This window comes from Miniopterus natalensis, chromosome 7 (genome assembly GCF_054644295.1).
Source record: "Miniopterus natalensis isolate mMinNat1 chromosome 7, mMinNat1.hap1, whole genome shotgun sequence".
Lineage (NCBI taxonomy): Eukaryota > Metazoa > Chordata > Mammalia > Chiroptera > Miniopteridae > Miniopterus > Miniopterus natalensis.
In genome coordinates, this window is record NC_142087.1 from 82,562,158 (window position 1) to 82,576,372 (window position 14,215).

The window sequence follows — 14,215 nt, forward strand, 5'->3', positions numbered from 1 at the left end:
CTGCTCCGGGAGAGGCCGGCTTCCGTGGCCCAATGGAAGCTTGGGAAGTGTGAGGAGGTAGCACCGATGAAGACGCACCCAGCCTCCGGGTACCCTCCCTCTCCATCTCTTCAGGCCCCACCTCCTCCAGGAAGACCACTCTCACCAGCAGGGCCCTGGGGCATCATCTTAGCTCTTGGACCCCTCTGGAGTCTTATGGGGCAAACCAGGAGGTCCCTGAGGCTGCTGGCCCCTGGCACCCAGCATGGGGCTGGGCCATGGCAGGCAGGGGACACACCCTGGCTGAGTGACTGATGGTGGTATGACAGGTGTGAGGATGGCTGGTCCCTGTGCAAGTTCAGGACGTCTACATCAGGGACACCAGCCTCAGTACTCACCAGCCAGAGCCACCGGCCCTCCGGCACACGCACAGTCATAGTGAGCTCACTGTCGGTCACGTCCAGGATGGCCTGGCCCTCACACACCACTGGGATGCGGCAGCCATAGCCATGCGGGCAGAAGGTGGCATTCGCATGGCCTGGAGGGGAAGAAATGGCAGGTCAGCCCCTAACACGCACAGACCACCCCGGCCCCTAGGCCTCCTCCCGGCTGGGGCAGTCCTGGAGTCACCGGGGAGGGACTAGGCCCTCACACTATGTGAACCAGCAGTGGCCCCTGGGCTTGGCCGAGTTGGAACAAAATAGACAAACACATAGGAACACATGTGCCCTGGACCAGTGTCCATAGCAAACCCTCAGTTGCCCATGGGTGACAGGTGACCCCTAACTGATAAAATAGACATGAGGAGCAGTGTCTGGGAAGGAGGCTGGGAGGCAGGGCTGCCAGCACTGGACACTGGGTGGCCCTAGAGCATCTTGTTTGAGAACTGATGACAGGAGAGGGTGTGTGGACCTGTCAGGTAATGGGCACCGTGCCATGGGCATGGGAGCCATGGAAACAGCACACCATCTGTTCACATCATGTGGTGACCATACAATGGGGTCGTGTGGTTAAGAGACTCCCAACAGGCTCCTGGTCCGGGAGTCTGTCCCCCTGCCACCTGATGCAGCCACTCACCCTGCCAGATGCGGCCCCCGTTGATGAGGACTTCCACGGCGAAGGTGGGGTGGGCTGGCTGGTAGCCATGCAGCAGGAAGGCATAGCGGCCCAGGGAGGGCACGTGGGTGGTGAAGACCACCGTTCCCTGCAGGGAGAGGTTCCATGAGCGGGCAGGGGCATGTGGACACTGGGGGGCCCCCTGCAAGTCTGCCTTGCCCACACCCCTGCCAGCAGCCCTGGGCCTTCACCTGGGGATGTCGAAGCAAGGTGGGCTCAGCATCGGGGTCCACGGCAGTGGGAGGCCGTGGCTGGGGCCCGGAGGGGGGTGCACCCGGCATGAGCTCCTGCGAACGGGTCAGCGGGAGGCCGGGCGGCAGTGGCAGCATCTGGCAGTCCCTGAGGATGGTAGGCTGGGGCGGCTTCGGAAAGCGGGAGGGCAGGCAGGCGGCACTGGGAGGAGCACAGGCGTGAGTCCCCGGCCTGGCCAGTGTGCCCTGTTGGTCGCTCAGCCCTCCCTGCTGCTCAGCCCCTCCCCCCGGCTCTACTACCTGCTGGGGCTAAAGGCCCCGTGGCTGCTAATACAGTGGACCCGGGGCTCCATGAACTCCAAGCTGAACGTCTCCACGGGCACCAGGGTGACACTGTGCTGTGGGCAGAGGGCCAGGTGTGGATGTGGAAGAGCAGGTGGAGTCTGTCCACACTGTTGTTCAACCCAAGTCCTGCTCTTGGCATCAAGTCCCTGCCTGGTTCTGCCGGCCTCTCCTCTGGCTGTACAACCCCCGCCCTCGAGTGCAGTTTCTGGGCCTTGGGGCACCTCCCAGCTATCCCCAAGGCTGGTCTCTCCTCCAGCCACCCCATTGCCATCTTCAGGTTGACTGCCTGCCTCCCTTCCCCCGCTCCCAGGATGGGTCACGGGTGGGCATTTCTGCCCTGTGCCATCCACCACGACTGGAAGTGCACACACACAAATGCGACCAAATCAAAACATTGTAGCATTGACAAGGAACTCTGTGTGACCGCGGTAACACACATCTGTCTCCCACATGGGGTCGGCAAAAGAGTGCTCTGTGTGATTCGTTACAGAAAGTTCCTGAACAGGCAGAGTAAGGGTGCTGTCAGCGTTAGGGGTGGCTGCCCTGGGGGGCCCACAGGGTGTCTTGTGTGCCATGGGTGCTCTCCTGTGTACATGGAAAAGCTCCATGGAAAGTTAGACACAATCTAGTCCATGATCATAGGGCTGGGAAACTCACAGGGTCCCAACACAGACCAGGAGCAGCCATGTGCGTTAGCAACACGGAAAGGCACAAGACTCTGCAAAGTGGGACCAGCAACCTTGACACGGGCACGGCCACTCTTCCGTGTGGCCAAGCTCTCATCAGTATTGGACACGTTTATAAAAACTGTATATATCGCTGATAAGATTCTTCAAGGCTGAGGGAAGCGATGCAACAGGCTATATTGTCCTTCGCAGAGAGTGAGCACCGTCTGTTTTGTCTTGTGTTGAGTAAACCCTGATGCTTGGCCCCAAAGCAGTGACTGAGATTGCGCAGCCGTCTGCGATCACAGGCGAATCACAAAGAGTGTTAACCCCGCAAGGCTGAGACTGGAGCAACTGCCACGGTGCAGCTGAATCTTAAGCTTCAGGACCCCAGAGTATGGACCCTTCCCAATGCCAGGAAGGGGCCCTGTCCACACGGTGATCTGCTTTGATAAATTATACCAAAAAATGGGCTTTTGTTAAGATCACCGTTTCCACTCCTACTTCAGTACATCATACCTTCTCTCATGTGACCATGGCTTTTTCGTAAATAGACATTTTATGCCCATAGGAAAAAAAAAACACCCTGCAGGTGGAGGGGGTCTGGAAGGACCAAGACAGGGCATGAGCTAATGGTGGCACTGGTGACGGGCACCTGGGCTCATTACACCCCTCTCTCTACTTCTGTTGTTAATTCTCACCCAAGGATATTTTTTTTCATTGATTTTTTTAGAAAGAGTGGAAGGGAGGGAGGGAGAGAGGGAGGGAGGGAGAGAAATGTCAATATGAGAGAGACACACTGATTGGTTGCCTCCTGCATGCACCCCAACTAGGGCCAGGGATTGAACCTGCAACCCAGGTATGTGCCCTTGCCCCGGAATCAAACCGAGACCCTTAGGTACATGGGCCTATGCTCTAACCACTTGGCAACACCGGCCAGGGCTCTTCTCTCTACTTTTTATGTGGGTTTAAGATTTTCTGAAATATCTGATCCCATGGGAGGTCCTGGGCCCATGCAGGTGAGGGGTCAGAGCCTTACCAGGAAGAAGTGTGCCTGTTGGGCAGTAAGCCGGACGCTGGCCTCTGTGCCCAGGTGGAAGACCGCCAGGTGGTGCTGGTCATCCAGAGCGGTGCCTCGGCAGAGGGTGCTGGGGGATGGGGCAGGGCAGTCAGCAGGCGGGCACCACTGGGGCCCAAACCCTCCCACCAGGGCCTCCCGACTTGAGTCTTCCCACCCTCTCTCCACGTACCTGTACAGGCAGGGGTGCAGAGTGAGAGTTCCCTGCTGGGGAAGATGTTGGGGGGTGTGTACGGCCACACCCACCTCCTGGCGGGCCTCCTCGTTGGCATACTCCACCACCAGGGTATAGCGGCCTGGCCTCGGTACCGCCACCTGCAGCTGGACATCCACCTGGGGGGAGAGGGCAATCAGAGGCCTGCCTCAGCCCCCACCTGGACAAAAGGACCCCACGTGCTCCCCGGACACTTCTGGACATGGCCTTTCCTACCCCTTGCTGCCTGGAGCCCTCCTCTCAGGACACTGCAGCCACTTGGCCTTCTGCCCTCTGCCCAATCCGAGCCTCCTGTCCACTTGGTCATCACTGCTGAGCACAGTGCCCAGAGGTCGAGCCTGAGCCTTTGGAGTGAATGAACAACCCACCAAATCTTCACAAGGAGCCAAAGGGCTGGGGCTACGATGAGGCCCCAACAGAGATAAGGCCCCTAGGGTGTCCTGACTCCTGAGGTCCAACCTCACCCTTGCCCAAGTCACTCTTGCCCTGTACCTGTGTCCTGTTACTACAACATGGACCCCAGCCCCTGGGCCAAGGGTACGCCCCCTTAGGTCTTGACCCCGCCTGCCACTCTGCGAGGTTCCAGGGACACGCACGTCATTGCCCTGGCAGACGACCAACAGTGGGTGCGAGGGGCTGAGCTGCTCCCTGGGGCAGGGCCGGGGGAGGCTGTTGTCACGGAGACACAGGGCCTCGAGCCCAGGAGCTGAGGGGAAGCCATCCAGGGGCAGGTGGGTATACAGGAGGCAGCTGTGGGGGGACACAGTGTACAGTCAGCATGGGGCTGGCAGCCTGAGTAGTGAGAGTCAGCTCCCCGCCCCGCCGGGCCAGCCCTCACTTCTTGCCAGAATGCTGGGCGGCCGGCCGGAATGTGCAGGCCTCCGTCACCCGCAGCTGCAGTAGGGCTGCCTCGTAGTAGGCGCTGGGCAGCAGAACCACGTAGTCCTGCAGGTGGGAGGGTGGGAGGTCGGTGCTGTGGCTCTGTGGGGCCTGCCCATCTGGCTCAGCCCCTGCCAAAAGCCCCCTCACCTGGCTAAGCCCCACCCCACCCTGCTCAGTCCCCACCTCACCAGGAGCACCCCTTCAGCTTCCACGAGCAGGGCCCAGGTGCCAGGGTTAAGCACAAAGGGCTCCCCAAAGCCCCTCTGGGGCACAGTGATGAAGGTGGGCTCAGTGCTGGGCGGGAAGGCCACAGGCTGGCTCTGCTCCGTGCCTGGGGGGTGTTGGGTGATAAGACTGGACACAGCCTAAGACAGGCCACCCCAGGCCACACTCCCCAGAGCCAGCAGGATAGGCTGGCTTCCCCACCCACACATGGGGCCGAGACAGGGCTGGGGCAGGGCTGGGTGGGATGGGAGTATGAGAGGGTGCAGGGGTTTGAATAGAGGTGGGGAGGGGAGCAGAGGGGGCATGGAAGTGGCCCCCAGATGCACTCACAGTTGGCACAAGTGGCAAACTTGCTCTCCTCCCGCACAGAGACCCGACCACTCACGCTTGTGGGCCCTCGGTTGACATATCGGAATACCAGCCAGAAGAGGTCAGGGGAGGTCACATTCAGGCTGGCCACAATCCTGGGCTGGGGGGATGTAATAAATTGGGGTCACCCCTCCCTGGCCATTCCCAGCCTGGTCCTGTGGCCTCAGAGGCCTGCCCTCCCCACTGGGCACTTCAGGCTGAGCCCTGGGAATGGGCAGTCCCCACGCCCACCTGGATGGGCGCCATCTGCGCATAGCCCCTCCAACTGAAGTTCTCAAACTCAAGGGGGTTGAAACCAAAGCGCACAGTGTGGCCCTCGGGCGTGGCCGCCTCCTCCAGCTCTAGGCGCAGGTGGTGCAGGTCAGGGAGGTAGTGGTCCCGCGCCGGCCTGGCCACAGCAGGGGTGTCAGGGCAGTCCCCATGCTGTCTGGGCTGGGCAGGTACTGGCCCTGCCCAGACCCCACCCCCAGTCCCCAGGGACAAACCCAGAGGACCAACTTCCTCCCCTAGGCTGCTGCCCCCAGCCCAGTGGGAATGGGGCACCCACTCGCTGCAGGTGGGGCCATGAGTGTTGGGGCGGCACCGGCAGGCGCCCGTTCTTGGTTCACAGCCCTGGCCTAGCGCACCACCAACATCACACCGGCAGCCTGGGAGGAAGGGAGGGAGGGAGGGAGGGAGGGAGAGAGAGAAGTCAGTGCTTCCTGCCCTGCCCCTGCCTTGGTGCTCCTCCCACAGCCCCTGTGCAGGAACCTGCTCTGGTTTCATACACAGGCCCCTGGGGCTCTGTCCACCTTGTTAGGAGAAACAGGGGCTGAGAAGCCAACTGGGACTCTGGACAAGGGAAGTTCTGAGTCCAGGTTCAGGGTCAAGGGAACTGGGATTGATTGGTGATGTCTGCCAGGGGCAGGACTGAGGGGAGGAGGCCTGAGGGTGGAACCCTCACACCCAGCTTGGGCCTGGCCAGGCATTCAGGAGCAGCTCAGTGAGTGCCAGTCCAACATTTGGGCCTCCCATTCCCAGGCCCCACCTGGGGCCCTTGATTCATCTGTCCCTCCCTGGGACTCACCCCTCCCCACAACGTGGTCTGAGCGCCAGTAAAAGGGCACTCACTGTGGCAGCCGAAGTAGTTGGCTTGGTCCAGCCCGAAGAAGCCATCCTTGCATGCTGCGCAGGTCTGGCCACATACATGGGGCTTGCAGAAGCACTGGCCATTGCCCTGGGGGTCGAGGGAGAAGGTGGGACTAGTGGGGGGAAGAGGGGTCCTAATGCACCTGTCCCCAGATCCCCCAGCACCCTGGCCCTCAGACTCACCAGCTGGCACTCAGTGGCTCCACCCAGTGTGCCCCTGGGGTCACAGCTACAGCCTGGGGGAGGGGCAGAGCAGGCCTGAGAGTGTGGAAGGGGGCAGCAGGGCATGTCTCCCCAGGATTCTCCCTCAGCCCCCCAACATCCACTCTGGGCAGACTCACGGGTGCAGCCCTTGGGGTTGCTGGAACTCAGTCCCCAGAACCCAGGTTTACAGCGATCACAGCTTGGCCCCTCCACATTAGCCCGACATGTACAGGGGGCCTGCGTCTGGGAGAAGATGAGACTGAGGGTCAGAGTGGACCCCTACCCTCCTATCCACAAACCCTTAGCCCTGGAGCCCTGACCCTGCGCCATCTTTGGCATGTCCCTAGAGTGAAGACAGAGGACCAGCCACGGGAACAAATGAGTCCTGAGGTTTCCATAATGACCGATAAGCTGGGGAAGCAATGGTCTCAACCCCACCAAGGGCTGACCTGAGCTCACCTCAGGAAGGACCCGATCAGCTGGGGCCAGGCCAGCAGGGTGGCAGGAGCCAGCTGTGGAGAGACCCCCGCACAGTCATTACTTGGGCATTGACCCTGATGGCAAAGAACTTCCCCAGCCTGGCAGGACCCAGGGCCCCCATGTGTGTAAATAGGCATGAAGACTTGCACCTCCATGCTCTGATTCCACATCCTGAGGGCATGTGCCCTCCCCCCTCCCCAGCACATGGTTATGAACATGCAATAAGCATACACAGCACATGAACACATGTGTGAATACATACTGTGTGCATAGCACATGAACACTCATGGACACATGCATAGCATGAGAACACACATCCACATGGAGATGTGCGTGGACATTAATGAGGCACAAGGACACACGCAGCACACAGGCCTCAGTGAATGCATGTGAGAACAACCACATGGACACACACATGGGCACAGAGCACACGGACAGTGGCAGGAACACCTGGCACGTGACATGTGCAGTGTGAGAGCAACACACACAGAGCACAGGACATGCATACGGCGCCAGCCTCACCTTCGCAGTAGGGGAAGTTGTATGTTCCAGGCACACATGTGTCACACCGCAGCCCTGTCACTTGGGGCCGGCAGCTGCACTGCCCGCTGCGGGGGTCACAGGCTGCATGCAGGGAGCCATCCGCAGAGCAGTGGCAGGCTGAGGGAGGAGGGAGGGTGTGGGCATGGACATATGGTGGTACCCACCAACCCTCCCTGCCTCCTGCAAGGACACTCACGGGCACAGGCGGGGAAGCCATGGAAACCAGGGCTGCACTCCTGGCAGGTGGCACCTGTGTAGCCAGGGAGGCAGCGGCACATCCCGCCTGCACTGCAGAGCTGGTCTACGGACCCCTGGGGGTCACAGTTACAGGCTGCAAGGGACACGGGGTCAGGCTGTGGGCGTTGGTGGTGGCCCTCCTACCCACCCCCAGCTTCTGCCCCGCCCTGGCCCGCTGCTCACCTTGGCAGTCAGGGTAGCCATGGTAGCCAGGGCGACAGCGGTCACAGTGAGGGCCTTCAAACTCGGGCCGGCACGGGCAGTGGCCAGCCTCGCTGCAGCCCTCGGGCAGGGTCCCTGCCGTGCTGCAGCCACACACTGCAGCGGAGAGGCGCACGGGAGTGCTGAGCGGGCAGGCAGGACCCCGGGCCCGGGCCACCCCTGCCCACCGGGGAGGCCTTGCTCACGCTGACAGAGCGGGAAGTGGAAGTAGCCAGGCGCACAGCGGTCACACGTGGCTCCCTCAAAGCCTGCCCGGCACGCGCACTGGCCCGAGTCCCGGTCACAGCCGCCATTCAGCACGCCGGGGCTGGAACACTGGCAGGCTGTGGGAGGGGAGGCCACACTCAGTCGGAGAGGGGCCGACCTCCCGGCGTCTGCGCGGGGACGGGGATGGGAACAGGGCTGGACTCACGGTGGTGGCAGTCCTGGCCGTAGAACCCTGGGGCACAGAACTCACAGTAGATGCCCTGGAAGTTGGGCCTGCACAGGCAGCGCCCCAGCTGCGGGTCCTTCTGGCAGGCGTTGTCTTCCGTGCCGCCCGCGTTGCAGTCGCAGCCTGGGGGTTGGGGGGGGGGTCTCAGGGGCCCTGCAGGCCTGGCCCGCCGCCGAACGCCGCCTTCTCCACAAACTCATTTCCTTACACTTTTACTCTGTACACATGTAAACTAAACGACAAAATTCGGGTGGGCACTGGACTTATGGGGAGATCACCTCGTAAGGTGTATAAATGTCTAACTACTATGTTATACCCAAAACTAACACAATACTGTGCGTCAACTGTAAATGAAAAAATATTTTTTTAATTTAAAATTAAACAAATAAGTGACGATAAAAACCCCAAGAAGGGGAGGTCAATGTTTAGGGAAAGCAGTGGTACGTGACGAAATGAGGATGACTCTGCATACGTGCTCCTAGTCATTCATGACACAGATACCAAGTCAACCATGAGCATTCACACAACCACAAAAAATTCTAACTCAGAATCATAACAGCAAAAAAAAATTCTAGTCTTTATAGATAATTCCAGGGGTGGGAAGAAGGGAGAAAAAATGTGCTAAAGTCTTAATTTGTGCATAAAATGAGGGCCATAAGTACTATTTAGTTTTTGCTACTGAGAGAAAATGATGCTTCAATATTTGTCCAAAGTATAGGGTCACCACAGACCAGAACATACAAACCCTCAGAGAAGGAAACCAACCAATCAACCAAAACCAAAACACACTTGGTTGCTCAACCCAGCAAAAGGCAAGAAAGGAAAAATTAAGCAGAAAGGGAGAAACAACTCAGGGCAAGAGCCCCAACCGATGGCAGCCATCATCCCCATACTAGGCCAAGTCTCCTTTCCTGAGATAAAAACCCAAAGGTGTCAGTTTGACTCTAGAAGGAAAATCCGGTCACGTCCTCTTGAAGGGAAGCACCTTGAACTACTCAGACAGGAAACAAAGTCACATGAAGGGAATGTGTTCAAGGCAGGTAGAGAGAAGGTGAGCATGGAGATGAGGGATGCCACCCAAGCCACGAGCATTAATGGAGACAAAGGGGATGTGTGTTGAGAAAAATGGACTTGTTCCCCACCAACCCCCACCAAGAGAGGCAGCAAACCCAAGTCTCTAAGAGCAGGATAATGTGGTCTTGAGGTACGGAAAGCTAAACTATTAAAATTGCGAGAGTTTGGCAAAACCAGAGTCCTAGAGAGAATGACTGAATATGGTGTTCTCAGAATGTGACAAAAACCAAGCAAGGACAGAGTGGTTTTAAATAGTATAATTAACACATGTGCTTGGACAGATGCACATACAGAAATCTGTACTCAATAGAGAACACACATTTCTGTGACACATTCATGGAACAACCTAAAAGGGTGAGAAACAAAACATCAAATCCCAAAGACAAAAAGCAGAAATTGTCAGGCTACCGAATCTGACAACGATGCAGTAAAATGAAGACTGAACCAACAAAAAGGGCAGAAAGGAAATCAAACCACCAAGAATGACAAACATGCTTCTAAAGAACTCGGGTCAAAAGAAAATAAAAATGGAAACAACCGGCTATGTAGAAAAAAGCAGTAGCGAGAACACAACAATCAACCCCGTGGGACATACCTAGCCAAAGCTACACTCTGAGGCAAACTCATAGCTTTAGCCCAGATTTCTAAACCTTGTACCACTGATATTCTGGGCTAGACAACTATCATAGGGGTGGGGCCATCCTGTGCACTGTAGGATATTTTGCATACCCCTGACCTCCCTCTACCCAATAGAATCCCCAGTTACATCAACTAAAAAGACATTTAAGATGTTTTCCTATGGATCAAAAATCACCCCTGCTTGAGAACCACTGCTTTAAATCTTTGTGTTGACAACTAGAGAGGCTGAAAATACTAAATAATTCAAGAAGCTATCAAAAACAATAATAAACCACAAGAAAGGAGATAGAAGGAATTAAAGAATTTAGTTCCAAAATTTCTATATAAGGAAGCAAAATCCCTGCCCCACAAGCAGAGAAAAAAACCAACAATCTTGTACAATAACCTAGGGCTGTCCTTTGAAAACACCAATAAATTCAACGCACTTCTGCTAGGTCAAATGAAGGAAGAAAAGAAAATATACTATGTTCACAGATTGGAAGAATTAACATCATTAAAATGTCCCTACTCCCCAAAGCAATCTATAGATTCAACGCAATCCCTATTAAAATACCAACAGTATATCTCACAGGTCTAGAACAAACACTTCAAAAATGTACATGGAACCAAAAAAGACCCCAAACACCACGACAATCTTGAGAAAGAAGAACAAAGTTGGAGGGATCACAATACCAGATACCCAGTGATACTACAAAGCCACTGAAATCAAAACAGCCTGGTCCTGGCACAAGAACAGACACATAGATCAGTGGAACAGAACAGAGAACCCCAGAAATCGACCCAAGGAATTATGCTCAATTAATATTTGACAAAGGAAGCAGGAGCATACAATGGAGTAAAGACAGTCTCTTCAATAAATGGTGCTGGGAAAACTGGACAGGTACATGCAAGAAATAAAACTAGACCACCAACTTACACCATACACAAGAATAAACTCAAAATGGACAAAAGACTTAAATGTAAGTCGCAAAACCATAAAAATCCTAGAGGAAAATGCAGGCAGTAAAATCTCAGACACCTCTGGTAGCAATATGTTTGCTGATACATCTCCTAGGGCAAAAGAAACTAAAGAGAAAGCAAACCAATGGGACTGCATCAAAATTAAAAGCTTCTGCACAGCAAAGGAAACCATCAACTAAACAAAAAGGGAGCCCACTGTGTGGGAGAACATATTTGCCAATGATCCATCTGATGAGGGGTTAATATCCAAAATATATAAGGAACTCATACAACTTAACAAAAGGAAATCAAACAATCCAATTAAGAAATGGGCAAAGGACCTGAATAGACACTTCTCCAAAGAGGACACACAGATGCCAAGAGACACATGAAAAAATGCTCAAGGTCGCTAATAATCAGAGATGCAAATTAAAACCACAATGAGGTGTCACCTCACACCTGTCAGAATGGCTCCATCAACAAATCAGCGAAGAACATGTGCTGGCGAGGGTGTGGGGAAGGGGAACCTGGTGCACTGCTGGTGGGAGTGGACTGGGGCAGCCACTGTGGGAAACTGTATGGAGTTTCCTCGAAGAATTAAAAATTGACCTGCCATTTGACCCAGTGATCCCACTTCTAGGAATATATCCTAACGAACCCAAAATGCCAGTCAGAAAGAACTTATGTTCCCCTATGTTCATAGCAGCGCAGTTTACAACAGCTAAGATCTGGGAACAGCCCAGGTGCCCATCAGTAGGTGATGGATAAAAAGCTGTGGGACATTCACACCAGGGATACTACGCGGCTGTAAAGAAGAAGGATCTCGTATCCTTTGGGACAGCCTGGAGGGACCTGGAGAGTGTTATACTGAGCAAAATAAGCCAGGCAGAGAAAAACAACCACATGACCTCACTCATATGTGGAATCTAATAAACAAAATAAACTGATGAACAAAATAGATCCAGAGACAGAGAAGCATGGAACAGACTGAGGGCTGTCAGAGGGAAGGCGGGGAGGGGAGAGTGGGTGGGGAGGGATAAAGCAAAGAAATTATATGGATAAATGCATAACCCACGGACACAGACAATAGTATGGGGAGGGCCTGGGGGTGGGGCGGATGCAAAGTAGAGGGGATCAATGGTGGGGGGGAAGGGGACATCTGTAATACTCTCAACAATAAAGATAAATTTTAAAAAAATGAAAATGGACAATAGGAATGAAAGGCAATTTAAAAATCAGGACAGAATGCTGTGTATAACTTTGTGCAAATACATTTAAAAATCCAAATGACAGACCTGGCCAGTGTGGCTCAGTGGTTAGAGCATTGGCCCGAGCACCAAAGGGTTGAGGGTTTGATTCCCAGTCACGGGCACATACCTGGGTCGCAGGCTCAATCCCTGGCCCAAGTTGGGGCGCCTGCAGGAGGCAACCGATCAATGTGTCTCTCTCGTTGATGTTTCTCTCCCTCCCTCCTTCCCTCCCTTCTACTCTCTCTGAAAAGCAATGGAAAAATATCCTTGGGTGAGGTTTACCAACAACAAAATCCATATGACATAAACACTTGCTGGGAGCACGTGAATAACCAGCACGGAGCTAAGGCGAGGTGGGAACAGACGCGAGGGCACAGGAGAGGTGGGGGCCGTAAGCTAAGGTCGCCGCTGAAAGGCAGGGCTTGGGACCAGGTGGTGTGTAAAGTCCCATCAAACTTCCCGAAAATTCCTGCAATGGTAAAGCTGATATGGAGCGTGACGAAGTGTGAATCATTTTCCAAGGTGAATTACAAACCAAAGCAAATGGCACAAACGAGAAATCTTTCAACCAGTCTCACTAATGAAGCGTTTACAGTCAGTGGAGGGTGCATGCTGGGAAAGGCGTTAGAGGATTTGCTGTGTAATTCACAGATTAAAGTGTAATGCTGCTTGCGTGGGAACCTACTGAATTGGAGAAGATATTTGCAACTGATATATTCAATAAGGGGCTAATATCCAAAATATATAAAGAACTCATACAACTTAACATAAAAAACCCCCCCAAACAATCCAATTAAAAAAAGGGCAGAGGACCTGAATAGACACTTCCCCAAAGAGGACATATAGGTGGCCAAGAGGCATGAAAAGATGCTCAACGTCACTAATCATCAGAGATGCAAATTAAAGCCACATGAGCCCGGCAGGCGTGGCTCAGCAGTCGAGCATTGACCTGGGATCCAGGTGATCGGGGTTCGATCCCCGGTCAGGGCACATGCCCGGGTTGTGGGCTCGACCAGTGAGTCATCATTGACGTTTCTCTCTCTCTCTCCCTCTCCTTTCCTCTCTCTGAAATCAATGAAGATATATTTAAAAAAAAAAAAAAAAGCCACAATGAGATATCACCTCACACCTGCCAGAAAGGCTCCATCGACAAACCCACAAATGACAAGTGCTGGTGAGGGTGTGGAGAAAGGGGAGCCCTAGCACACTGCTGGGGCAGCCGCTGTGGAAAATGGCATGGAGGTTCCTCAAAACATTAAATATGGAGCTGCTTTATGATCCAGCAATCCCATTTCTGGGTATTTATCCAAAAAAAGCAAAAACACTAACTAAAAAAGATATCTGAATCCCTGTGTTCGCTACAGCATTATTTGCAATGGCTAAGACATGTCCTGTTATGAAAGGAAGGCACCTGCCGATTAGACTGTGACATGTTATCAACCAGAAGACAGGTCCGAGAAGTATGTCTCCCCGTGGGTAAGAACCAGGCTGACCATAATAAACCTTGCTGTGTCCTGAAAACGGTGACTTGATTTAATGTGTGGCAACTGACACTGGTAGACTTTTATCCTGAGAGCGGGTTGGCAGCCCACGGGCCCGCGAGTGCCAGCATGTGCCCGCCAAGCCTGGGCAGAGCCTCCTCTGGGACATCTTTCTAGGGAAGAACTAAGACTTTATGGGAAACTTGAGCTGCAAAGGTGTTTTACTGGAGCATTATTTTAAAAAAGAAAATTGGGCCCTACCCTGCTTGGCAGAGTGGATAGTGTCGGCCCATGAACTGAAGGGTCTCGGGTTCGATTCCAGCCGAGGGCACATACCTCAGTTGCAGGCTCAATCCCTGGCCCCAGTTGGGGTGAGTATGGAGGCAGCTCATCGATGTCTCTCTCACATCGATGTTTCTCTCTCTCTCCCACTCTCTCTGAAAAGCTATGGAAAAATATCCTCAGGTGAGGATTAAAAAAAAATTAAAAAAAGAAAAAAAAAGAAAATTGGAAAGAACCTA

At 54.1% G+C, this 14,215-nt stretch overlaps 1 protein-coding gene across 3 annotated transcripts in view; it reads right to left on the reverse strand.

Annotated features, from left to right (window-relative positions):
• LAMA5 (laminin subunit alpha 5) overlaps positions 1–14,215 on the reverse strand; it is a 66,274-nt gene that overhangs the window by 16,918 nt on the left and 35,141 nt on the right. For all 3 annotated transcript variants that reach the window (XM_087819215.1, XM_087819214.1, XM_087819216.1), the window contains exons 12-32: positions 8,291–8,434; positions 8,064–8,201; positions 7,840–7,974; positions 7,616–7,750; positions 7,399–7,536; positions 6,856–6,908; positions 6,534–6,639; positions 6,376–6,428; positions 6,175–6,280; positions 5,612–5,711; positions 5,296–5,452; positions 5,026–5,164; positions 4,659–4,801; positions 4,427–4,533; positions 4,185–4,338; positions 3,547–3,707; positions 3,336–3,444; positions 1,587–1,684; positions 1,287–1,488; positions 1,057–1,183; positions 378–517 (exon numbers count right to left, since the gene is read on the reverse strand). In XM_087819215.1, the coding sequence (XP_087675341.1) occupies positions 378–517; positions 1,057–1,183; positions 1,287–1,488; positions 1,587–1,684; positions 3,336–3,444; positions 3,547–3,707; positions 4,185–4,338; positions 4,427–4,533; positions 4,659–4,801; positions 5,026–5,164; positions 5,296–5,452; positions 5,612–5,711; positions 6,175–6,280; positions 6,376–6,428; positions 6,534–6,639; positions 6,856–6,908; positions 7,399–7,536; positions 7,616–7,750; positions 7,840–7,974; positions 8,064–8,201; positions 8,291–8,434 (2,645 nt within the window). The remainder of the gene's footprint in view (positions 1–377; positions 518–1,056; positions 1,184–1,286; positions 1,489–1,586; positions 1,685–3,335; positions 3,445–3,546; positions 3,708–4,184; positions 4,339–4,426; positions 4,534–4,658; positions 4,802–5,025; positions 5,165–5,295; positions 5,453–5,611; positions 5,712–6,174; positions 6,281–6,375; positions 6,429–6,533; positions 6,640–6,855; positions 6,909–7,398; positions 7,537–7,615; positions 7,751–7,839; positions 7,975–8,063; positions 8,202–8,290; positions 8,435–14,215) is intronic.